The sequence below is a fragment of the Phyllostomus discolor genome, chromosome 9 (genome assembly GCF_004126475.2).
Source record: "Phyllostomus discolor isolate MPI-MPIP mPhyDis1 chromosome 9, mPhyDis1.pri.v3, whole genome shotgun sequence".
Classification (NCBI taxonomy): domain Eukaryota; kingdom Metazoa; phylum Chordata; class Mammalia; order Chiroptera; family Phyllostomidae; genus Phyllostomus; species Phyllostomus discolor.
In genome coordinates, this window is record NC_040911.2 from 63,760,241 (window position 1) to 63,787,462 (window position 27,222).

At 36.7% G+C, this 27,222-nt stretch overlaps 1 protein-coding gene across 1 annotated transcript in view; it reads right to left on the reverse strand.

The window, feature by feature from the left end:
- The window catches only part of KIZ (kizuna centrosomal protein), a 161,034-nt gene that overhangs the window by 110,384 nt on the left and 23,428 nt on the right, over nt 1-27,222 (reverse strand). Inside the window, 2 exon segments of the mRNA XM_036009473.1 lie at nt 9,171-9,486; nt 10,115-10,330. Of these exon segments, the coding sequence (XP_035865366.1) occupies nt 9,171-9,486; nt 10,115-10,330 (532 nt within the window).

Consider the following 27,222-nt stretch of genomic DNA (forward strand, 5'->3'; position numbering starts at 1 on the left):
GCTCGAGGACCAGCTAGCAACATGGCAGCTGGTGGACTGGGTGGTCCCAAATTTATGTGCAGATAAGCCAGAAGGGACAACAGGGGGAGCAAGACACACCAGGCAACCCAGAGTTCCAGCACAGGGAAATAAAGCCTCTGACTGTAAAACCTGTGGGGGTTTTGGCAGTAGGAGAAACTCCAAGCCTCAACAGGAGAATTTGTTGAAGAGACCCACTGGGTCCTAGAATGTACTCACCCACAAACTCACCCACCAGGGAATCAGCACCAGAAGGGCCCATTTTGCTTATGGGTAGTGGGGGAAGGGCCTGAAAGCCAGCTAGAGTCAAGCAAGTGACATTGTTCCCTCTCTGACACTGCCCCCACATACAACACCACAATGCAGCAAGATGTATTGCCCCACCTAAAATTCTACCTCTCACAACATAACAGATATCCAGAGACAAAGAAATATGGCCCAAATGAAAGAAAAGATCAAAACTCCAAAAATAGAACTAAGCGATGAAGAGATAGCTAACCTATCAGGTGCACAATTCCAAACACTAGTAATCAGGATGCTCACGGAAATGGTTGAATATGGTCACAAAATAGAGGAAGAAGTGAAGGCTATGCAAAGTGAAATAAAGGAAAATGTACAGGGAACCTGTACCACAGTGAAGGGAAGGAAACCGGGACTCATATCAGTGACTTGGACCAGAAGGAAGAAGTAAGCATTCGATGAGAACAGAATGAAGAAACGAGTTTTCAAAAAAAAGTGAGGAGAGGCTGAGGGCCCTCCAGTACAACTTTAAATGTTCCAACACCTGAATCATAGGGGTGCCAGAAGGAGAAGAGGAAGAGCAACAAATTGAAGACTTATTTGAAGAAATAATGAAGGAGAATATCTCCAATCTGGCAAAGAAAATAGACTTCCAGGAAGTCCAGGAAGCTCAGAGAGTCCCAAAGAAGTTGCACCCAAGGAAGCACACACCAAGCATATCACAATTACATTACCCAAAATTGAAGATAAGGAGAGAATCTTAAAAGCAAGAGAAAAGGAGACAGTTACCTATGAAGGAGTTCCCATAAGACTGTCAGCTGATCTCTCCAAAGAAGCCTTACAGGCAAGAAGGGGCAGGAAAGAAGTATTCCAAGTCATGAGAGGCAAGCACCTCCATCCACGATTACTCTATCCAGCAAAGCTATCATTTAGAATGGAAGGGAAGACAAAGTGCTTCCCCAGATAAGGTCACGTTAAAGGAGTTCATCATCACCAAGCCCTTATTACATGAAATGTTAAAGGGACATATGTAAAAAAAGAAGATCACAACTATGAACAGTAAAATGACAACAAACTCACAATTGTGAACAACCAAACCTAAATGAACAAAAACAAAAGCAAACTAAGCAAATAGCTAGAACAGGAACAGAATCACAGAAATGGAGGTCACATGGAGTGTTATCAGTGAGGGAGTGGGACAGGGAGAGAGGGAGAAAAAGTACAGAGAATAAGTAGCATAAATGGTAGGTATAAAATAGACAGGGGGAGGTTAAGAATAGTATAGGAAATGGAGAAGCCAAAGAACTTATGTGTACAACCCATGGACATGAACTGAAGGGGTGGAATGTGGGTGGGAGGGGGTGAGCACAGCAGAGGGGAATGGGAAACTGTAATAGCATAATCAATAAAATATATTTTTTAAAAAATGTATGTATTAAGAAATTGAATAATTAATAATTTTCCAAAACAGAAAGCACCAGGCCCAGAGGGGTTTACTAATGAATTCTACCAAACATTTGAAGAAGAAGTTTTACTTATTCTCTACAAACTCGTTCAAAGGATAAAAGAAGAGGAATTACTTCCTAATGCATTCTATAAGGCTAACATTACCATTACATCAGAACCAAATAAAGACACTACAAGAAAGGAAAACTGCAGATTAGTATCTCTCATGAACATAGTTGGAAAAACCCTTAACAAAATATTAGCAAACTGAATCTAACAATGTATAAAAAATTATACACCAGGTATAGAAGACTAATTCAACATTTGAAAATCAGTGAATGTAATCAATCACATCCACTGGCTAAAGAAAAAAACATCAGATGATCACATGATTGGGTGCATAAAAAACATGAGAGAAAAGTCAATATCCATTCATGGTAAAAACTCTCAGCTAACTAGGATTAGAAGGGATTTGCCTCAACTTGATGAAGGACGTCTATAAAAAACCTACAGCTAGCATTATATTTTAAAGGGAAGAATTAGATGCTATCTCCATAAGATCAGGAATAAGAAAAGGATGTTCCCTCTCACCATTTCTTTCAACATTGTACTAGAGCTAATGCAGTAAGATAAGAAAAGAAAAAGCATACAGGTTAAGAAGAAAGAAATAAAACTGCCTTTATTCATAGATTACATGCTTGTCTATGTTGAAAATCCCAGAGAATAAAACAACCCAAACCCAAACAAACAAACTCCTCGAGCTAAGGAGTGACTATAGCATTGTTGCAGGATATAAGGTTAATATACAAAAGTGAACTGCTTTCTGTATAGGAGCAATGAACAACTGGAATTTGAATTGAAAATCTAATACCATCTATATTAGCACCAAAAAACCAAAGTACTTAAAATTATGTCTAACAATATATGTATTAAAGCTAAATAAAGAAAACTACAGAACTGATGAAAGTAAATAAATGAAATCTAAACTAATAGAGAGATATTCCAAGTTCATACATAGAAAGATTCCACATTTTTAAGATGTCAGTTCTTCCCAACTTGATCTACAGATTCAATACAATCTCAATCAAATTCCCAACAAGTAGGGTTTTTTTTTTTTTGCTTTTTTTTGATGTTGAAAAACTGATGCTAAAGTCTATATGGAAAGGCAAAATACCAGGAAGAGCTAACACAGTACTAAAGAAGAATGAAGTCAGAAGGCTGACAATACATGACTTCAAGATTTACTATAAAGCTATAGTAACCAAGACAGAGTGATATTGGTGAAGAAACAAATAAATGGAATACAATGAAGACTGCAGAAATCAACCCAGACAAATACTGTCAACTATTCTTGTATGTAGGAGCAAAGATAATTCAATGGAAAGAGTATAGTTTCTTTTTTTTTTAAGCAGATGGTACTGGAGCCCTGGCTGGTGTAGCTCAGTGGATCGAGCACTAGCCTTTGAACCAAAGGGTCACCGGTTTAGTTCCCAATCATGGCACATGCCTGGATTGCAGACCAAATCCCCAGTAGGAAGCATGCGAGAGGAAACTACACATTGATGTTTCTCTCCCTTCTCCCTCCCTTCTCTTCTCTCTAAAAATAAATAAACAATATTTAAAAAATTAAAATAAAACAGATAGTACTTTTTTTAACATCCATGTTAAAAAAAATGAATCCAGACACTGACCTTATATCTTTCACAAAAATTAACTCAAAATGATCTAAATGTAAATGTCAAACTATAATATTTCTAGAAGATAACATAGGAGGAAATCTAGGTGATCTTAGATTGGTGATGTTTTTAGATACAACACCAAAAGCACAATGAAAGAAGAAAATGATAAGGTGGATGTCTTTTGTTTTAAGATTTTATTTATTTTTAGAAAGAGGGGAAGAGAGGAAGAAAGAGAGGGAGAGAAATATCAGCATGTGGTTGCCTCTCACATAGCCCCCACTGAAGATCTGGTCTGCAACCCAGGCATGTGCCCTGACTGGGAATCGAACTAGCGACCCTTTGGTTCACAGCCCATGCTCAATGCACTGAGCTATGCCAACCAGGGCAGTTGGAATTCCTTTAAAATCACAAACTTCTGGGGCTCTGGAAAAAGTGGTAGACACTCACTGCCAGGGCTGGCCACCTGGAATGGCAAGAAAGAGGAAGGCAGAAGGCAGAAGGAAGAAGAAGAAGAAAACAAAAACGAAACCTTCCACTCTGCAGTACTCTGTTAAGAGAATAGAAAGACAAGACACAGAATTCAAGAAAATATTTGCAAAACACATTATCTCCTAATAAAGGACTTGTATGCAAAATATACATAGAGCTTTTAAAACTCAACAATAATAAAATGAATGACATGATTAAAAAATAGGCAAAAGATATAAACAAATGCACCAAAGAAGATATACAAATGGTAAATTAGTATTTGAAAAGGTGTTCAACATCATATCATTAGGGAATTGCATGTATAAACAACAATGAGATATCATTACATTCCTACTAGAATGGTTAAAATAGAAAAAAACTGACAATACCAAATGCTGACAGGGATGTGCAGCAACAAGACCTCTCATTCATTGCTCATGGGAATGAAAAATGATAAAGCCACTTTGGAAGACTGTTTGGCAGTTTCTTACAGAGCAAATCTTTGTCTTACCATATAATCTAACAATTGCACTCCTTGGTATTTACCCAAACAAGCTGAAAAGTTACATCTACATAAAAACCTGCACATGCGATTCTGTAGAAGCTTTATTCATTATTGTTGAAACAACAAAGTAACAAAAGATGTCCTTCAGTAGGTGAATACATAAACTGTGGACGAAATGAGCTATCAAGCCATGAAAATGCAGGAAGTAATCTAAAATAGATATCTGTTAGTGAAAGAAGCCAAAAGCCAATCTGAAAAGGGCACATACTATATGATTCCAAGTGTGTAACATTCTGAAAAAGATAAAACCATAGACAATTAAAAAATCAGTGGTTACCAGCAGTTGGTGTTGGGGGAGAAGAGATGAGTAGATGGAGTACTGGGGATTTTTAAGCAGAGAAACTATTTTGTATGATTTTATAGATGTGGATATATGACATATGTAAACAAAGCAAAACAAACAAAAAGACTCTCCATACATTGCTTCATTCACCAGAGAAATAATGTTTGCACGAGAAACTATTTGTTGGCTAATGCAGATGTGCATAACCATGTTTCTAGGTCCCTGCCACTCTGTCATGTTTCACACTTATTTACCTGCTTGTGGCCATGTGTGAAAATACATTTGATCAGATGATTAGGGTATAGGGCAAGGGAAAGCACAAGTTACCTTGCCTACTGGGCCACTCACTTTGCCATCCTATCAACATGTGTTTCCACATTGGACCCTAAACACATCTAATTTAGCCTGTTCTGGGCCACTGTCTTCTACCCATATAATCCTTGCAAAGATATAATCCTTGATTCCAATTCTTCGATTAGATTGTATTAATTTTCTATTGCTGCATAACAAATTAACATAAATTTAACACAATACAAATTTATCTCAGAGTTCCTAAAAGTCAGAGGTCTGAGTATGGGTTAGAGGGATCTTCTGCTCAGAAAGTCACTAGGCTAAAATCAAGGTGTCAGCTGGGGCTGCAGTCTCATCCAAGGTCACTGGATGTTGGCAGAATTAAATTTCCTATGGCCACAGGACTGAAGCCTTCAGCTCCCAGATGCCTCACACCATTTCCTACCATAAGCCCTTCTTCACAAGATGGCAGTTGGCTTCCTCAAGGTGAATAGGAGAGTATCTCAGTTGCTTTGAATCTCTCTGATTTCATTAAGGGCCCATAAAGGCTGATCTATTTAGGTCAGGTCCACTCTGGATAATTCCTGTTTGATCATCTCAGTCAACTAATTAGGGACTTCCATTATATGTGCAAAATCCTTCATTTCTGTAATATAACATAGCCTAATGATGAGAGCAAAATCCGTTAAACTCACAATATTGCCCACACTTAAGGTGTGAGGATTTCACATATATACCCTAGGGGGTTAGAAATCTTGGGGGCCATCTCAGAATTCTGCCTACCACCTAGATAATTAATCCTAATGATGTCAGATTAATTCTCCTAAATTAAGTTACTCACCATGTTGTCCTTCTCTTAAAATCACCTTTGGCCCTGGCCATGTAGCTCAGTTAGTTGGAGTGTTGTCCTAACATGCAAAGTTGCAGGTTCAATCACCAGTCAGGGCACATACAAGAATCAACCAAGGAATACATAAATAAGCGGAACAACAAATCGAAGTCTCTCTCTCTCTCTCTCTCTCTCTCTCTCTCTCTCTCACACACACACACACATACACATATTCTTCTTCCCTCCCTCCTTCCCTTCCTTTCTCTTGCTCTAAAGACCAATAAAATAACCTTCAACAGTTCTGAAAAGTATAGGGAATAAACTCTAAATTCATTAGCTGGATATTCAAGGCCTTTCTCAGCCTTCCCCAGACAACATTTTAAACTTCTACTCCAGCAATTCCTCCTCCAAGAGCCCTCAGTCATGCCCTTTGTTCCACCCATCCAGGCCCTTTGTGTTCTCTGTATCTGCATCCTTCTTGTACTCTTCCTCCAACCTAATTTGCCCTCTTCCTTCCTCCTTCTTTTTTTAAAGATTTAATTAATTTTCTAGAGAGAAGGGAAGGGAAGGAGAGAAACATCAATGTGTAGTTGCCCCTCACATGCCCCCAACTGGGGGCCTGGCCTGTAACCTAGGCATGTGCCCTGACTGGGAATCAAGCCAGTGACCCTTTGGTTCAGAGACCCGTGCTCAATCCACTGAGCTACACCAACCAGGGCCCTCCTCTTTCTTATTCAAAGCCTATATAGCCCTCAAAATGCTGCATCGGCACCTGTACAAAACCTTTTCTGACTTATATGAAGCTTAATCTTCATATGAATTTGTCCTGAAGTAGTGAATTGCAAAAAATGACCACAAACTTCTCATCCCTGTGTGTTTACCCTTTTGCAATGTAACTTTGCCACTCACCTCATCAAAAGAGGCTGTATTTCTCTACCTTTTGACTCGGGGCAGGGCCCTGTGACTTTCTTTGGCCAACAGGACAAAGAAACATATATTGTATGAGGAGACAATATAAGCAGACACTTAAAAAGCATCTGTGTACTGGAGCTTGCTTTCTTGCTGCCTTGAGAATCCTGCTACCCCTACCAGATGATTACGCCTGCACTACTCTCCCATGTTATATCTGTGGCCCCAATTTGCACTGGGTCAACCACCTGCCGCATGAAAAATAATAAATGTCTGGTGTTTTAAGTCATAGAGCTTTGTACCAACATTAACAGCAAACTACTTACTATTTAAGAATAAAAAGATTCAACATCCACTTTTTAAACATTTTTTAGCATTCACCTTCATTCCAGTATGCTTTCTTGTGAGAAGAGTTAATAATAGCTTGCAGAGAAGGATTATGTACATGTGCATAAAAACAGTCTGGTTTTCAATGATCTGTACATATGCATGGGAGTGAATCATGAAGCTTCTCAAAAATGCTTGACTTTCAAAGGTGGAAGCAACCCAAGTGTCCATTGACAGATGAATGGATAAACAAAATGTGGTATATCCATATACTCATATATGATCAAAAGGAATAGCTTTGGCATATGAGGGTGACTTCGAAAAACCTGGAATGATCTTCTGAAGGGCAGGCTCCTTCTGTTATAGGCTTCCCCTGCTAGGTGGAAAAGCTCATGCTAAAGAGGAAAATAATAAGAGAACACCTCAAAAGCAGCAACAATGTTAACAGCTTAACCAGCAGCATTTAAAACAACCTTCAACCTATTTTTAGGGAGTACATTCACCACAGAAAATCAAAGACTCAAATTTGATAACACACACAGAAAACAATAATTACTGACTGACTTCATTCTGGAGGCATTTTATTAAGACAAATATTCAAAAGTTCTTGAAATGCCCTTATTTGGGAAAATTGTATCTCAAAATTCCAAGGAGCTTGGCTTTAGGGTCATAGGAAAAAGTCATTCATATAGGAGAATGAGAGATAAAACATTCTTAATTCCACACAATACACAACATTTTTTCATTTCAGAAAAAGAATGACTCCTAGGTAAGTATACTAGTCTCCCAGTTAGCCTATAAAAATATTAACTTGTCCAATGAATTGCTATAAAAAGAAGCCTGCAAATATAAAACCCAAAACAGATACATTCTACCTCTAACAATAAAGTTTCTGATAATGTAGTACGTTGATGCTCCTCTTTGATGTATTATTACTGGAAAAATTCATTTGGCTTGCTTCTGCAAAAAAAATTTTCCAAGAACAGGCATTATGTTGGTTTTTCCATCCACAGAGTAAGTACTTTGAACTTGGATGTGCTCTTAATAAATACTTTTTGAACATCAGTTAGATGTCAATCAGACTATAAATTAAACTTTTCACCAAAAATAGATAATAAATGGTAAGAAGCAATATATTAAAAGGTACAATGGTGCTTTAAAAGAGAACATATACCCTCATGTACAAGAATGCCCATTTGGCTTTTTACACTTGCAGGGACTGTTGAAAAGAAAGAATGACAGCACCTGGATGTAATAAAGTTCTGGGGGCCATGTGGGATCAAGGAAGCTGAACAAAGAGTGGCCCTAGTGGCCTATGTGTTACTTTATGCCCTTGGCCTTGGTTTCTTCATTTTTTAAAGATGATAATTTAGTTCATTTACTTAAGTTCCTTCTACTCCTAAAAGAGTTTTGATACTAGTAGTGTTATTTTTATTGCAGAACTGGCTTTCAACTGTTTATATGTTGTCTATACAATTTTACCCAGTATCTCCAAATCAATAGTAAAAAATCATATATGAGCTTTTATGAGTTAAATATTATAAGTGCTCAAAATATATAACATTGATGTTATTCTGATTTAACATTAAAGATTCCAATGTATTCATATTTACACTCAGAAAAGGAAAGCTGGCTTAGACACTCCCTTAGAAGAAATTATTAACTCATATTTAATCAAATGACAAAAATGATACTATATCGAGGAATGTAAGAACTAAGCAAATTAATTAGATACAAGTTCTTAGTCTCTAAAGCTGAATTCCTAATAAGTTTAACTCTTTGATACTTTGCGTGTTATCAGAACTTTAAAATGATCCATTTTCTAAAAGGATAAAGGATAAGGAGGGTAGGGGGAATAATTTATGAATTAACCAGAGATTGTTTGGATAAAATTACAAACTGTCAATCACCATGATTTCAATGATATTCATATTTTTTAAGCTATTTCATAAAGTAGAACAAAAAGAAAATTATACCTTATCTAAAACACTATTTATGAGACTTAAGGAACTTACACATTCATGGCTACATGTTAAATAATACATTCCAAGTAGAATTGTCTCTAAAAATGTTTATAATTAAAAACAGAACAGTAAAAAAAATTGAATAGCTTACTCTCTTGTTGGTGAGTTAGTAGAGGATTCCTTTTTTGAATCAGGAGAAATTAGGGTTTGCATAATAAAATTATGTTTTTCAGTGGATGGGGCATCTCTTTCTTGCTCAGAGTGGATTAATTTTAAGGCCTCTATTCCATCTTCTCCCTCCATCATGTCATCTGGATTTCGTTGTGGTTCTGGACTCTTTAAAATCAGATCATCTTCACTTACAGAACCTGTGAGGTCACTGCTGCTCCTCAAACTTTCCTCCTCCTGCTCTTCCTGTACTTTTCTGAAGGGTTTCTGTGATTCTGGGTCCCCATGAGGACAATGATCTATGAGGGGATATGAATAGATTACTGATCACTAACTTCAGGGATAAGTAAATAACACATCCTACCTCATAGACGGAATTACTTCATCAGTTAAAAACATGTAGTAACAATTCACAACTCATTATAGTATTTGAAATCTCATTAAAATATTTAAAAATATCACAGTGGGTTTAAAATGAAGAAAATTTAGCCCTGGCTGGCATAGCTCAGTGGACTGAGCGCGGGCTGGGAACCAAAGTGTCCCAGGTTCGATTCCCAGCCAGAGTACATGCCTGGGTTGCAGGACATAACCCCCAGCAACCGCACATTGATGTTTTTCTCTCTCTCTCTCTCTCTCTCTCTCTCTCTCTCTCTCTCTCTCTCTCTCTCTCTTTCTCTCCCTCCTTTCCCTCTCTAAAAATAAATAAATAAAATCTTTAAAAAAAATGAAGAAAATTTATTTGCAAAAATATTTCCACACATATTTAAGAATTCATTAGAGTGATTTTTTTTTTGGAAAAGACATTACTTTGTCTTTTGACAAAGAGAATAAAATTAGAGTGTATTTTGTTCTTACATAAGACTACTACTAACCAGAAAAACTAAATACCAACAACAATCAGCAAAGAATCACAGCCTCTCACCCCACCTGAGAAACCTTCCCCAGCAGAATGCTTCTCTTGAGAACACTTATTTCCAGATGCACAGTATTCTAAGACTGAGATCGGAGAGACGGGTAGTCTGGCTCTTTCTTCCTTGACTTCAGTATATTCTTGTGTCAGTATTTCTCCCTCTGATCCCTCTGATGGGCTGGAACTGTCACATTTTAAATCAGTGGTTCTGTTCTCTGGACTTAATCTTTCCTGTAACGAGGAATGGAGTTCAGCGGACTTTTTGCCTTCAGATAAATTACTCTTGCCATGACATGTGTTGCTTCCTATCTCCAAGCAATAAGTTTCTTCCTCCTCAGACAATGAGCTGGCTGTGATTAGCATTTTCTCACCAGTCTAAAGAGATGTCTTTCCATCTATTTGTCAGACTTATTTAAGCACTGTGTGTCACTATTAGTTTGTACTACATAGCTGTCTTGTCACATTACTGTTCTGGGCTGTCTGTTGGTATGAATGTGAGTCAGGAATTGAAAAGTTCTTTGTGGCTTGGGGAGGTTTCTGCACTGTACTAAAATCTCCAATGCTTGAGATGGCTGACATTTGGTGGCCCATAGGATTGTTGTTGATTGATACAATCCTCTTGACACAGCTGTCCCTGAGTTAATTCCTACCTGCACTGCCACTTGCAGCACCAAAAGAGATGAAAGTTAAACATATTGTATACCAACAATTAGGTTGCTCAAGCTGTTTTCACAAATGAAATGAAATAAAGAAACATGACTAATAAAATCAACACCCATCACACTTTATAAATCTTATAGCTTCCTTCAAAATACATGAGCAAAACCCAGTATAATCCACACTGCTTAATTTTAATAACAACATTGACTCATAAAGCAAATATTTTTTGGGAACTATGAAATCTATATTTTTCAAAAAGAGATGTATACATTGCATAAAAATGTAAATGTACTTAATTTCACAGAATTGTATACTTAAACATGGTTAAAATGGTAAGTTTTATGTTATGTATATTTAACCACAATTTTTTTTAAAGCCATGCATAAAAACTACTTTTCACAGAGACATTTGAAACTGATGGAGCTAGGGAGGTACTTGACCAAAAAAAAGAGAGAGGGAGAGTGAGGCAGAGAGGGGAAATATAAAGGGCTACTGTAGGTTTCAAAACTCTATTTCTAGTATTATGTATAATATTTTAAAACTTTTAATAATCACATTCAGGACTGCATTAAAATATACTGCACATGTGTAAAATAATCATAATTTCCACTTAAGGGTAAATAACAATAAGTTTTTCCTGAACATCTTCAAATACTTTTTAGAGTAGTTAAATTTACTCATATGTCTATGGGGAGAAGGGCATTTTCTCTTCCTTAAAAAAAAAGAGAGGAGGAAGAAAACGGGAAAAGGAAGGGAAACATAAGCAATTGGTTCAGTGGCTTAAGAATACACAGTGGGAACCAGAACGGGAAGTAACAATTATGAAGTTTTTCTTCAAAAGGGACCAAAGCATCTCCACATACATAATAGTGTTTAGTTCACAGAGTCCTACAGAGTTGATGGGAAAATGTATTTGCATCCCTCCTTTGCAGATGGAAAACTGAGGCCCAAATTTAGAGAGAGAGAAGAGAAAATGTCATATACATAGTTGAAATAGAATCCAGGTCTTCCTCCTCTTCAAAGATACCATCTCTTTTATGCCCCAAAATGAAAGAAACAACTTTGAAGTTAAAGACAAATGAACAGAGATGCCAGAGAATGGCAGAATAAGGACCTCTCAAAATTCTCTGTTCCATAAAACAAATAATAACACTGGAAAACATCTTTAGGATAACTTTTAAAAACTCTGGGATTTAACCGAAGGCTTGGAGCTAACTAGGGAGAATTTATGGTGTTTATAACTTGCTTGATTCCCATTTTCCCCTCCTCAAATCTGTAGTAACCTTGAAAACTAGTAGTCTGTAATCACAGATTGTAAAACAGCATCCTAGCAGACACTGAATGGAGTAGAGAAAGGATGAAACTCCTTCAAAGCTCTATTCCCAGAAAACTGTCACCATTTGAACTGTGTGGTGGTTTCCTGGTAGACAGCACTCACCAGACTGTCTTTATTTGACCTGACTTGGAGCTGACACATTGTAAATGGCCATTTCCCTGGGGAATTTGTTGATAATAATCAGAGACAAATTTTTAATATTGGGGTTTCCTAAGGCAGTAGATGACGGACAAACAACAGGCTAACTAAACAATCTTAAAAAGAAAACTGGTGAATGAGATATCTATATGGGGCTTTCAAATTCTTCAACATATTTCTGGAAATCTAGATGAGCAGTCACATGTGAGGCTGTGAGCATGCTCAGGAAAAGTCCTAAGAAGGGTCTGAGCTCTCACTTCAGGTTTACCTTGAAGCTGTGTGCAAGCACAAAGGGAAGGCTAAGGTGGAGTTGTAAATTGCCTGGATGAGTGTTGAAGGTATGCTCAAACACACACTCAAAGTGAAACTTACTGATTTTAGGCATTTAAAGAAAGTTTCATCTGATCCTTAGCTGGTCACCAAACTAATTGAACAGAAACCTCAGTGACCATACATGACAAAGAATACAGACTTTACATAGTAAGTTCAGAGAATTACTAAGCAAACAAATAGAAATAACAAATTCTCAGAGTGAGACTATCTTATGTTCAGAGTAGACATATTTTATTTAAAATGTTCCAACTCCATCAAAAATTATGAGACATTAAAGGGAACAAGGAACAAGGAAGTATGGTTATACACTGGGAAGAAAAAACAGGAAGCCAAGATGGTGGACTAATTAGATAAAGGCTTTAAATTAGCCATTTTAAATATCTTCAAACAGCTAAAGAAAATCATATCTAAAGGTGAAAGGTAAGTTTTCAAAGAATGTCTAAACAGAGACTATCAAAAAAGAGATAAAAATTATTTTTAAAAAAGAATGAAAAAGAAATTCTGCAGTTGAAAGGTAAAGTCACCAAAATAAAATATTCTCTACAGTGCACCACAGTAGATATGAACAGGCAGAAGCAAGAATCAACAGATTTTTATATAGGTCCATTCAGATTACCCAGATTGAGAAAAAGAAAGAAAAAAGAATGCAGAAAATTTTAGAGTTTCAGAGACCTGTGGGATGCCATCAAGCATATCAACCTATGTATAATGAAAGTCTCAGAAGGAGAAGATAAAGAGAAAGGTGCAGAAAGAATTTGAAAAAAGAATGGTTAAAACTTCTCAAATTTGATAAAAAGCATTATTCTACACATCCAAGAATCTCAATACAGTCAAAGTATAATAAACTCAAAGATATCTTCACCCAAACACATCATAACCAAACTACTGAAAACCAAACAAAGAAAGAGAGTCTTGAAAGCAAAATTAGAGAAGTTACTCCTCACAAACTAGGCATCCTCAAAATGATTAACAGGTGACTTTTCATTGGAAACCATGGAGGCCAGTAGGTGATAGGATAACACAATCAAAATGCTGAAAGAAAATGACCGTCAATCAAGAATTCTATACCTACCAAAACTTTCCTTCAAAAATGAAGAAGTTAAGGCATTTTTCATTAAACAAAAACAGACAATCTGTCACTTTACACTTGTCCTAAAAAAATACTATATGAAGCCCTTAAGGCTGAAATGAGAGGACTACACATCAGCTCCAAGTCCACATTAAGAAATAAAAAGTACTGGTAAGGGTAGGTGTATGGTACATATAAAAGATAGCATAAATATATTTTTGTTTGTAACTCTTTTCTCTCTTGTACAATATAAAAGAAAATTGCATTGAGTGATGATTATAGATCTATGTTGATGAGTAACATGTAAGATATAAAGACATAGTTGCATTACAATAATGTCACAAAAGAGCAGGAAAGGGTTGGAGTTATAAGAAGCAAAGTTTTTGCATGCTATTGAAATTAAGTTGGTATCAATCCAAATTAGGTTACTATAAACTAAAACATAAATTAGATCACCAGGATGTGCACATTAAAAGAAATGACAGGTAATTAAAATGGTTCTAGAAAATATATATTAATGCAAAAGAAGGCAGTATGGGTGATTAAAGAAACTATATATATATATATATATATATATATATATATATGGTTTCCTATATATATATCGGAATCGTTATATATATAACGATTCCTACCTTATCTGTAATTACATTAAATTTAAATAGATTTAACAATACAATTAAAGTTAGACACTGGCAGAATGAATTAAAAATCATGATCTAACTATATGCTCTCTAACAAGACTACTTTAGATTCAAAGACATAAACAGGTTAAAACACAGGGAATGAAAAAGACATATGAACAGAGCCCAGTGGAAAAATATAAACTATGCAAACAGTAACCAAAAGAAAGCTGGAATAGGCATGCTAATATCAGACAAAATAAGATTTAAGACTCAAAGTTGTTGCCTGAAACAAAGGACATTTTACAATTATGAAAGGTATAATTTGTGAAAAGGATATTATAAAGTCCTAAGAAATACATAAACCAAAAACTTAGAGAACTGAAAAAAGAAATAGACAATTCAACAATAATAGTTGGAGATTTCAATATTCCACATTCAGTATTGGATAAAACAACTAGAAAGAAGATCAATAAGGGAATAAGAACTTGACAACTACAAACCTAGACCTAACAGACATACAAGAGACTCCACCTACCAATAGCAGAATACACAGACTACATATTCTTCTGAAGTGCACATGAAACATTTTTCAGGATATGTTAAGTCACAAATCAAGTCTAAATAAATTAAAAAAGATTGAAATTATGTTCTCTGATAATAATAGAATGAAATTAGAAATCAATAAAAGATGAAAGCTCAGCAAATTCACAAGTATGTGGAAAGCAAAAAGCAAACTCCTAAATAACTAATGAATGATTTGAAGAAATCACAAGGAATATTAGAAAATAGTTTGAAATGACTGAAAAGGAAAACATAACATAGTAAAACCTATGAGTAGCAACACTTAAAGAGAAATTCATAGCTGTGAAAACCTATATTTAAAAAGAACTCAAATCAATAATCTAAACTATGCTAAAAATTAAAAAAGAAGAGCAAATTAAATCTAAAGCAAGCAGAAAAAAGGAGATACAGTCCTCACTCAGTATCTTCAGGTGATTGGTTCCAGGACCTGCTGAGGACACCAAAATCTGCAGTTGTTTAATTCCCATATATAAAGTGGTGTAGAACAATGCATACAGTTGGCCCTCTGCATCCATGGATTCCCAACCATGGACGAAAATACTGTTTTCAATGCATAGTTAGTTGAATCCTTGGATGTGAAACCTGTGCATAGATAGGGATAACTGTACTAAAAAATTAGAGCAGAAATAAATGAATTAGAGAACAGAAAAGCACTAGAGACAATCAATAAAACCAAAAGTTTTTTGAAAAGATCAACTGATTGACATACCTTTAGGTAGACTGACCAAGAAAAAGAGTAAAGATTTAAACTACTAAAATCAGAAAGTTGTACTTTTTTAACCAATCTTACAGGTATAAAACTATTATAAGGGAACACTTACGCCAACAAATTCGATAACCTAGATATATTCAACAAATTCTTTTTTTTCAATTTTTATTAAATTACTGGGGTAACATTAGTTAATAGGATCATATAGGTTTCAAGTGTACATTTCTATGATACAAGATATATTACACTGTGTGCCCACCACCCATAGTTAAACCATCTTTCATCACCATATACTACACCATCTGCATTCCCCCACCCCCCAACTCGATCCCTTTGGTAACCACCACACTGCCGTCTGTTTGACAAATTTTTACACATACACACACTGCCAAAACTGACTCAAGAAGAAACAGAAAATAAGGATAGACCTATAACATGTTATAAGATTGAATTATAATTAAAAAAAAACCCAAAACTTCCCACAAAGAAAAGGACAAGAAATCTTCATGGGTGCATTCTATCAGATGTTTAAACAATGAACACTAATCCTTCAAAAACTCTTTTAAAAACAGATAAAGAAGAAATACTTCTCAACTCATTCTATGATGTCACTCCCTCACACTGAAACCAGACAAAGACATCACAAAAAAGGAAACTATAGACCAATATTTCTTATTAATATAGATATGAAAATATTTTTTGCATCCCTGGGTGGGCACAAACCAATGAAAAAATTCTTAATACTAACAGACCAAATTCAGCAACATGGAAAAGAGATTGTACACAAGGACTAAGTAGGACTTATACCAAGAATGACAAAAATCAAATAATGTAATATATTAAGGCAAAACTTCAAATGATTATCTCCATAGATATAGAAAAATCGTTAAAGTCCAACATGTGTTCGTGACAAAAAATAACACTCAACAAGCTAGAAATAGAAGGAATTCCCTCAACCTGATAAAGCAGATCTACAAAAAACCACCAGCTAACATCATAGTCAATGGTGAAAGACTGACAGCTTTCTTCCAGGATTAACACAAGAATGTCTACTCTTACCACTTCTGTTTAACACTGTACTGTGGATTCTAGCTAAGGCAGTAAAGGGGAAAAAACAGAAAGAAAAAATAAAAGAATGGAAAGGCATCTAGATCACAAAGGAAGAAGAAATACTATTTCTTTTTGCAATGATATGATCTTGTATAAAGAAAAACCTAAGGATTGTGCAAGAAACAATCAGAACTAAGTAAACAAGTTAAGAAGGTTGCAGAATCTAAGATCAGTATACAAATACAAATAATGTATTTCTACACATTAGCAATAACAATCCAAAATTGAAATTAGAAAACAATTTCATTTTTCCAATAACACCAAAAAGAATAAAACACATAAGAATAAATTTAACAAAGAAGTATAACACTTGTATACTGAAAAATACAAAATATTTATAAAAGAAGTAAAGACCTAAATAAAAATGGAAAGATATTCTGTATTCAAGAAACTTAAGGCTTAATATTGTTAAGATAACAACAGTCCCAAACTGATCTACATAATCAATGCGACCTCTATCAAAACCCAACTGACATTTCTGCAAAAATCAGCAAGCTAAAATTCTTATGAAAATAGAAGGAACCCAGAATAGCCAAAACAATTTTCCAAAAGAAGAGCAAAGTTGGAGGACTCATACTTTACAATTTCAAAACTTACTGCAAAATTAGGGTAATTATAGACTGTACTGGCATAAGGATAAACATATAGATCAATGAAACAAAACTGAAACTTGAAAAATAAGTTCATGCATCTAGAGTCAACTGACATTTTTGGAGACATTATTTTCAAAGCAGCTTTAGGTTAGGTTCAAGGCCAGAAGGGGCTGAAATGGTTACTTCCCTTCCTCCACATTTTAAAAAAAGTTTATTCATTTATTTTTAGAGAGAAGGGAGGGAGAAAGAGAGGGAAAGACGCATCCATGTGTGAGAGAAACACAGACTGGTTGGTTGCCTCTTGCATGTGCCCCACCTGGGGACCTGGCCAGCAACCCAGATATGTGCCATGACTGGACATCAATAGGCAACCTTTCACTTTGTGGTAAGATGCCCAACCAACTGAGCCACACCAGTCAGGGCCCCTTCCTCCACATTTAAAGGCTATTATTATTGAGTTGTAAAAATGAATGAAATCTTGCTGTTTGTGACATGGACAAACCTCAAGGGGATTATGCCAAATAAATAAATCAGACATGATCTTTCTTATATGTGGAAGCTAAAGAAAAGAAAAGAAAGGAAAACCAATGTCATAGAAACAAAGAATAGACTTATGGTTGCCAGGTGTGTGTGTGTGGGAAGGAACAGGGGGTGCAAAATGGGTATACTTTTAATATTTTGTTTAGTTTAAATAAATTGAAAAAATATTGGGAGTTGGCAGAAATAACAAAGCAAATGAATGTGACCAAAAATACTTATTAGTGAACAGATGGCAACTTTTAAAATTAAGAGTTCATCTTTGCTGAGGGAACAGGGAACGAATATATTTGAGGATGTATTAACAAGCTTTGAATTAATATAATGATATCTTAGTTAATCATTATTAACTGCTATTTTTAAAGCAGGTGAATCTTGATCATTATTATACTTTGAAACATATATTTATTGATATGTTATACCTTATGAAGAAGTCTTTACTTTTTCTTAATATATTATTTTTATTCACAGATAAGGGAATTGGAAAGTATCAAGGTGCATGCAGAATGGAAATGAAGCTGTCAGACCAAATTTCTAGCTTTTCACAGAGTACAATTATTGTTCTTAGTTTCTATTTAAGCAAGTCCTTAAGTCACACTAATATTTCAGAAAATCTCTTAATAAAAATTTACATATAACAATCTTAAAGAAGTTATTTCATTTTACTATGTGTTACAAACTGAATTGTATCCTCTCAAAGTCATGTTAAAGCCCCAGTCCTCAATTTGACTGTATCTGGAGATGTGGTCCTTAAGGGGGTAATTAAGTTTACATGAAGTGATAAGGGTGAAGCCTCAATCCAATATAATACTGGTGTCCTTAGAAGAGGAAGAGACATCAGAGATCCATCTCTGTCCATGCACATGCACAGAGAAGAGGCCACATGAGGACTCAGAGCAAAGGTGGCCATCTGAAACTCAAGGAGAAAAGTCTCATCAGAAACCAGCCTTATGGCACCTTGATCTTGGACTTCCCAGCCTCCTGAACTGTAAGAAAATAAATTTCTGAAATAGAGATTCTGGAATATGGCAGTGAGGTAGGTGGCAGCTGTACCCACTTGCTTATGTACCCAACTGGTACACCTAGTTGATCTTCTGAAGAACAGAGTGAACAGCCAACTGAATCCCAGCTTATATGAAGTTTGGAAGCTAAAATTGTAGAGGATGTTGAAAAACAGAAGGTAAGGAGATTACATTGGGATGGAGAGGTCCCTGGGACTTGCATGGGACCAAGGCTGCTGTAGCCCCCAGCCTGCAGCCTGGTGCCAGGGTTGGTGGCTACTGCAGGAGCTTTGGAGGATAGTAGGATATGCAATTGTAACTCTGCAGCCTCCACCCCCTACCACAGCAGGGAAGGCAGCCCACACCAGAAAAGACCTGGATGCCTGAAGTCACTTCGGGAATAAAGATGCAGTGGGAGATGCACAGAGGTGATGTTCCCTACTGAGACTGTAGTCGCCGGCGAGGACATTACCTGAAAAACTGGGGAGCTGGGTGACACCTGGAGAAGGGAGAAGAGTTGGGCCATGATGCACCCTGACCCATATAGTTTCCAGACTGGTTAGAGAGTTGGGCTGTGTGAAAAGCCAGGTGCTCTGAAGAATGGCAGGCACAAACAAGAGCAATTTATTCAAAAAATAAATAAATAAGAAAAGGTTCTCAGCCACTGTTTAAGTAATTCTTATGCATTGGCTGGGCCATCAAAGAGGGAGGAGGAGGGCCACGATTTGCTCCAAATCAGTGCACCTCTTGGGCAACATAACATGGTGGATTAAAGACACCAGCCTGGTGTAGATGGATAGTGGGGGCCCAGCAGCACTCTGAAGGCCTAGGCTGTGAATACTGCAGTCCAGACCTAGCCCCCATCCTCACAAAACCACAGAAAAAGAAAACATCGAAGCCCAGGCCCCCTTTTACTGCAGCATCCAGGAAGACCAGCAGAACTCACCAGCAGGTTTAAAGTCAGCAAGAGGCTTTCTTTTTATATTTCTTTTTTCCCCCAAGTGTGAGACAATAAAACCTGGAGCTATAGAAGGACTAAAGGCAGATCCAAAGAGGGATCACAAGGCTAACACCAATAACTGAGAAACTGAGACAAATTTCACTTTGCTATCCTATAGAACTTCTATTTTATTGTTTATTCTTATTAATATTTTTCATTATTTTTATTTCTTTTATTTTGATATTATTTTTTTATTTCTCTTCTTTCTGTTTAGTTTTCTTCATCTTGTCTGTTTAATTGCATTGTTTGACTGGTTTTCCCTGTTCTCTCTTTCATAGTGTATTTTAATTGTTCTTCCCTCACTTCACTAGTGTTTCAATAACACATTACTCTTGGTCTTTTACTCTCTAACTTTCAGATCATATATTTCTTCTCATATTACTGTTGTTCCAGTATTATTGTAAATAATTGTTGTTCCATATCATTGTAAACACAGCACCCCTCCCAGGTCTTGGCCTATTTCCCTATCTTCCTGAGCTTTATCACTATTGTGGTTAACTCTATTCTCTTGCACACTATGCCTAGTTTCTATCCTTTACTCTCACTGTATCTCACCACCTAACCTCACACAAGCACTCTGTTTTCTGGATTCTGCTCACATTCCTTCTCCCCTCTAAGAGTCTTATCTCTTTTAACCTTTTATTAAAAATTCACTAGTTGGGTGAAATATCATAGTTATCACTGTACTTCTCCAAAGGATCTCCTATCTGTTCTCTACTTGTTGGTACTTTAAATCCCATAGAATACTCTCCTGCTGTCATAATCCATTTTGCCCTCACCCTGCCACTGACCACATACAAGATAAGGTAGGAGTTGTGAACACCAGTACACCCGCTGGAGGAGAGAACCCACCAACAAAGGAAACACCAACAGATAAAACCCAAGTACAATAAGAGAGCCCACACAAACAAGAAAGGGCAACCCTAGAACATCCACACAAAGAGATCAGAGAAACCACACCACTGAATCCCATAGGACTCCTGCCATAGAACTTAACCCTACAAAGACAGATAGCAAAGCAGAGCATCAGGAAGCACAGAAACAAACAAAAATAGTCACCTAAAATGGGGAGCCAAAGAAAGAACGTGCAATCAAAAGGAATGGAAGACTCCCCACTAAAAGAGATAAATGAAATGGAGGTAAACAAACTATCAGATATAGAACTCAAAAGAATGGTTATAAGAATGCTCAAGGAACTCACAGAAAACTACAAGGAACTGAGTGAGAACTACAATGGTATGAAAAAGGAAATAGAAACTATAAATGAGAACCTGGAAGAAATGAAGAACACAGTTTCTGAAATAATAAACACATTAGAAGGAATTACAAGCAGGCTGGATGAAGCAGAGGATCAAATTACTAAGTTGGAAGACAAGCTGGAAGAAACACCCAGGTAGAGCAGCTGCACTAAAGAAATATGAAGATAGCTTAAGGGAAGTGAAAGACAACATGAAACGCAAGAACATTCAAATCATAGGAATACCAGAAGGAAAAGAAAAGGAGGAAGGAATAGAAACCCTGTTTGAAAAAATAATGACAGAAAACTTTCTGAATCTGGAGAGGGGAAAAACCACACAAGTTCAGGAATCACAGAGCATCCTAATAAAGCTGAACCCAAAGAGGCCTATTCCAAGACACATCATTTTTTTAAAAAAGGCCAAGTGTTAAAGACAAAGAGAGAATATTAAAAGCAGCAAGGGAGAAACCAGAAGTCACATACAAGTGGTCTCTGATAAGGCTAGTAGCTGATTTCTCAACAGGCACATTACAGGCCATGAGAGAATGGCAAAAAAAGTATTCCAAGTAATGAAAAGCAAAAGCCTGCAACCAAGACCAATCTACTCAGCAATGCTGTCAATTAAAATGGAAGGTGAAAAAAGGAGTGTCCCAGACAAAAGAAGGCTCAAAGAATACATCTCCAGCAAACCAGCACTGCAAGATATGCTAAAGGGACTGCTATAAGAAGAGGAAGGAAAAGAGTGAGAGAAAGAGGAACACAGGTACAAAGTGGGAAAAATGAATAAATACCTATCAATAACAACTTTAAATGTAAATGGATTCAATGCTCCAACCAAAGACTTAGAGTAGCTGAATGGATAAGAAAACATGACCTGCAAACATGCTGCCTACAAGAGGCCCAACTCAGAAAAAAAAAAAGATCTACACACTGAAAGTTAAGGTTAGGAAAAAATATTCCAAGCAAATGGACAGAGAAAAAAAGCTGAAGTAGCAATAATTATAATCAGACAAAATAGACTTCAAAAGAAAAGTCACAGAAAGAGACACTGAAAGACACTCATAATACTCAAAGGAAGAACCCATCAAGAAGACATAAACATTGTAAAAATGTATGCACCTAACATAAGAGCACCTGAATATATGAGTAAAATCTTGGAGGACTTCAAAAAAGGTATAGACAACAACATACTTATACTAGGGGAATTTAACACTCCACTGTCAACAATAGATAGGTCTTCCAAACAAAATAGCCACAAGGATATTGCAGCATTGAACAATGCCCTAGATCAAATGGACTTAACTGATATATATAAACCCCTTCATTCCAAAGAAGCAGTATATATATTCTTTTCAAATACACATGGAACATTTTCAAAGATAGACCACAAAATAAAATATAAAACCAACCTCAACAAATTCAAGAAAACCGAAATCACATCAAGAATCTTCTCAGACCACAAGGGACCAAAATGAGAAACCAACCTCAAGGAAAAAACTAAAAAAACTGAAATTCATGGAGGTTGAATAGCATGCAGTGAATGGATTAATAGCGAGATCAGGGAAGAAATCAAAAAGTTTCTGGGAACAAATGAAAAATGAACACACAATAGTCCAAAACCTATGGAACACAGCAAAAGCAGTCCTGAAAGGGAAGTTCATAGCAGTGTAGGCCAACCTAAAAAAGAGAGAAACATTTCAAATAAAAAACCTAACCCTTCATCTGCAAGATCTTAAGGAACAACGAACGACAAACAAAGGCCAGAGCCAGTAGAAGGAAAAAAATAACCAAGATCAGAGCAGAATTAAATAACATAGAGACTAAAAGAATAATTCTAACTATCAATAAATCTGGAAGCTGGTTCTTTGAAAAGATAAGTGAAATTGGAAAGCCTTTAAGCAGACTAATCCAGAAAAAAGAGAGAGAGAGAGGACCCAGATAAACACAATCAGAAATGAAAGAGGAGAGATTACAACTGACACCACAAAGGATTGAAAGAAATTACTACAAACTATATACCAAGAAATTTGAAAACCATGGTGCAATGGACAAATTTCTAGAAAAATATAATCTCCCAAAACTGAATGAAGAAGAAACAAAAGCCTAAAGAGACTGATAATAGATGGTGAAATCCAAGAAGTAATCAAAAACTCATGGCACACAAAAGCCTTGGACTGGATGGTTTTACAGGAGAATTTTAAAAAACTTTAATGGAAGAGCTAACCCCTATGCTTCACAAACTATTCTAAAAAATCCAAGAAGATGGAAGACTCCCAAACTCTTTTTATGAAGCTGGCATCATCCTAATTCCAAAACCAGATAAATTACTTCTGGCCAATGTACTTGAGGCTTATGTAGAAACACTGTGTCTCCTCACACAACCAAAAGAAGGACAACAATAAATTTTAAAACAAAACACAACCAGAACTGACAGAAAATTGAATTCTATGGAATTCTGACAACCAAGGAGTTAAAGAAGAAACATTCATCCAGACTGGTAGGAGGGGTGGAGATGGGCAGCCGGGCAGAGGAGGACTCATGGCAAGGCGGTGGCTGGTGGAACGGGGCAGGCAAGGCAGCAGCTGGTGGACTGGGCAGTCCCACATTCGTATACAGATAGACCGGGAAGAACAACTGGGAGCAAGATAGACTGTGCAACCCTGCGCAGGAAATAAAGCCTCAAACCTCTGATTGAAAACACCTTTGGGGGGTGAGGCGGCAGTGGGAGAAACTCCCAGCCTCACAGGAGAATTCTTTGGAGAGATCCACAGGGTGCTAGAATGTACACAAACCCAACCACTGGGGAATCAACATCAGAAGGGCTCGATTTGCTTGTGTGTAGCAAAGGAAGTGACTGAAAACCAGCAGAGAGCGGAGCAAGCGCCATTGTTTTCTCTTGGATCCCTGCCCCCCACAAACAGCACAGTGACATGGGTTGTACTGCCCTAGTGAACACCTAAGACTCCCCCCCTTCATATGTAACAGGTGCACCCAGACCCCCCCCCTCCCAAAAATGGCCCAAATGAAAGAACAGATCAAAGCTCCAAAAAAATACAACTGAGCAATGAAGAGATAGCCAACCTATCAGATGCACAGTTCAAAATACTGGTAATCAGGATGCTCACAGAATTGGTTAAACATGGTCACAACTTAGATGAAAAAATGAAGGCTATGCTAAGTGTAAAAAAGGGAAATGCACAGGGAACAAACAGTGACAGGAAGGAAGCCGGGATTCAAATCAATGATTTTGACCAGAAGGAAGAAGTAAACATTCAATGAGAACAGAATGAAAAACAACAATTCAAAAAATGACAAGAGGCTTAGGAACCTCCAGAACATTTTAAATATCCAAATATACAAATCATAAGAGTGCTAGAAGAAGAGGAAGAGCAACAAACGGGAAAATGAATTTGAAAAAATAATGGAGAACTTCCTGAATCTCGTAAAGGAAACAGACTTCCAGGAAATCAAGGAAGCTCAGAGAGTCCCAAAGAAGTTGAACCCAAGGAGGAACACACCAAGGAACATCATAATTAAGTTACTCAAGATTAAAGATAAGGAGAGAAAATGAAAAGCAGCAAGAGAAAAGGAGACAGTTACCTCTTATGGGGGGGAGTTCCCATAAGACTATCAGCTGATTTCTCAAAAGAAACCTTGCAGGCAAGAAGGGGCTGGAAAGAAGTATTCCAAGTCATGAAAGGCAAGGACTTAACATCCAAGATTACTCTATCCAGTATAGCTATCATTTAGAATGGAAAGGCAGGTAAAGTGCTTCCCAGATAAGGTCAAGTTAAAAGAGTTTATCACCACCAAGCCATTATTATATGAAATGTTAAAGGGACTTAACTAAGATGAAGAAGATAAAAAATATGAACAATAAAATGACAACAAAGTCACAGTTATAACAACCGAACCTAAAACAAAAACAAAACCAAAAACAAACTAAGCTAACAACTAGAACAGGAACAGAGTCACAGAAATAGAGCTCACATGGAAAGTTATCAGTAGGGGAGTGAGAGGGGAAGAGAAGGGGAAAAGGTACAAAGAATGAATAGCATAAATGGTAGGTAGAAGATAGACAGGGGTAGGTTAAGAATAGTATAAAAATGTAGAAGCCAAAGATAGTATATGTACGACCCATGGACATGAACTACAGTGTGTGTGTTGGGGGGATGAGGGTGAGAGGGGGTGTTCAGGGTGGAGGGGAATAAAGTGGGGAAATGGAACAACTATAATAGCATGCATAATCAATAAAACATATTAAAAACAGATAAAGACACAATAAAGAAGGAAAACTACAGGCCAATATCGCTGAGAAACAAAGATGCTAAAACCCTCAACAAAATATTGCATACCTCATCCAGCAATACATTTAAAAAATCATACACCATGATTAAGTGGGATTCATTCCAGGAATGCAAGGATGGTACAATATTTGCAAATCAATAAACATAATACATCACACAAAAAAAGGAAAGACAAAAATAAAATGATCATACCAATAGATACAGAAAGCATTTGATAAGGTACAGCACCCATTTATGATTAAAACACTCAGCAAAGTGGGAGTAGAGGGAGCATTTCTCAACATGATAAAAGCCATATAGGAGAAACCTGCAGCCAACATCATACCCAATGGGCAAAAACCAAAAGCTTTCTCACTAAGATCAGGAACAAGACAAGTGTGTCAGCTTCTACCACTTCTATTAAACATACTATTGGAAGTTTTATCCACAAACACTTCTCCAAGGAGGATATACAAAGGGTCCAGAGACACATGAAAAGATGCTCAGTATCTTTTCATGTGTCTCTGGAGAGATGCAAATTAAAACCACAGTGTAATACCACTTCGTACCGGTCAGAATGGCCATCATAAACAAAGCAACAAACAAGTGTTGGAGAGGTTGTGAAGAAAACGGGAACCTACTGCACCATTGGTGGGATTGCACACTGGTACAACCACTGTGGAAAACAGTATGGGATTTTCTCAGAAAACTAAAAATGGACCTGCCTTTTGACCCAGCAATTCCACTGCTAGGATTATATCCTAAGAACCCTGAAACACCAATCCAAAAGAACCTATGTACTCCAATGTTCATAGCAGCACAATTTATAATAGCCAAGTGTTGGAAGCAACGTAAGTGCCCATCAGTAAATGAGTGGACCAAAAAACTGCAGTACATTTACACAATGGAATTCTATGCAGCAGAAAGAAAGAAGGAGCTCTTACCCTTTGGGACAGCATGAATGGAACTGGAAAGCACTGTGGTAAGCAAAATAAGCCGGGCGGTGAAAGACAAATACTGTATGACCTCACCTTTAACAGGAATCTAATCAACAAAACAAACAAGCAAAATATAACCAAGGATACTGAATTTGAGAACAGGCTGACAGTGACCAGAGGGGAGAGGGGAGGGAATTTCAGGGCAAAAGGGTGAATGGTTTGCAGGGACAAGTATAAAGGACACATGGACAATAACAAGGGTGGGGGTGGAAATGGGAGGGAGGTGGAGAGGGCTGGGGGGTGGGCTGGGGTGGGGGTAAAAGGCAGAAAACTGTATTTGAACAACAATTAAAATAAAAATTTAAAAAAAAGAATGACAAAAAATGTTAAAAAAAGAAAAAGAAATAAAAGACACCTAAATTGGAAAGCAGGAAGTAAAGCTGTCATTGTTTGCAGATAATATGATAGTGTACATAGAAAACCCTATAGACTCCACCAAAAAAACTAGTAACTGAATTTGGCCAAATAAAGGGATACAAAGTCAATATTCAGAAATCGAAGTCTTTTTTGTACACCAACAATGAAATAACAGAAACTGAAATCACTACAAAAACTGTCATTTGCTATAGCAACAAGAATAATAAAGTACCTAGCAATAAACCTAACCAAGAAGGTAATATAGACCTTTGCTCAGAAAACTATGGAACACTGAAGAAAGAAGTTAAGGAAGACACAACTAATGAAGCATATACCATGTTCATGGTTGGAACAATTAACATCATCAAAATGTCCATACCCAAAGGTATTTACATATTCAATACAATCCCTATTAAAATACCAATGACTTATTTCACAGATTTAGAACAAACATTTCAAAAATTTATACGGAACCATAAATGATCCCAAATAGCCTCAGCAAAATTGAGAAAGAAGAATAAAGTAAGAGAGATCACAATACCTGATATCAACC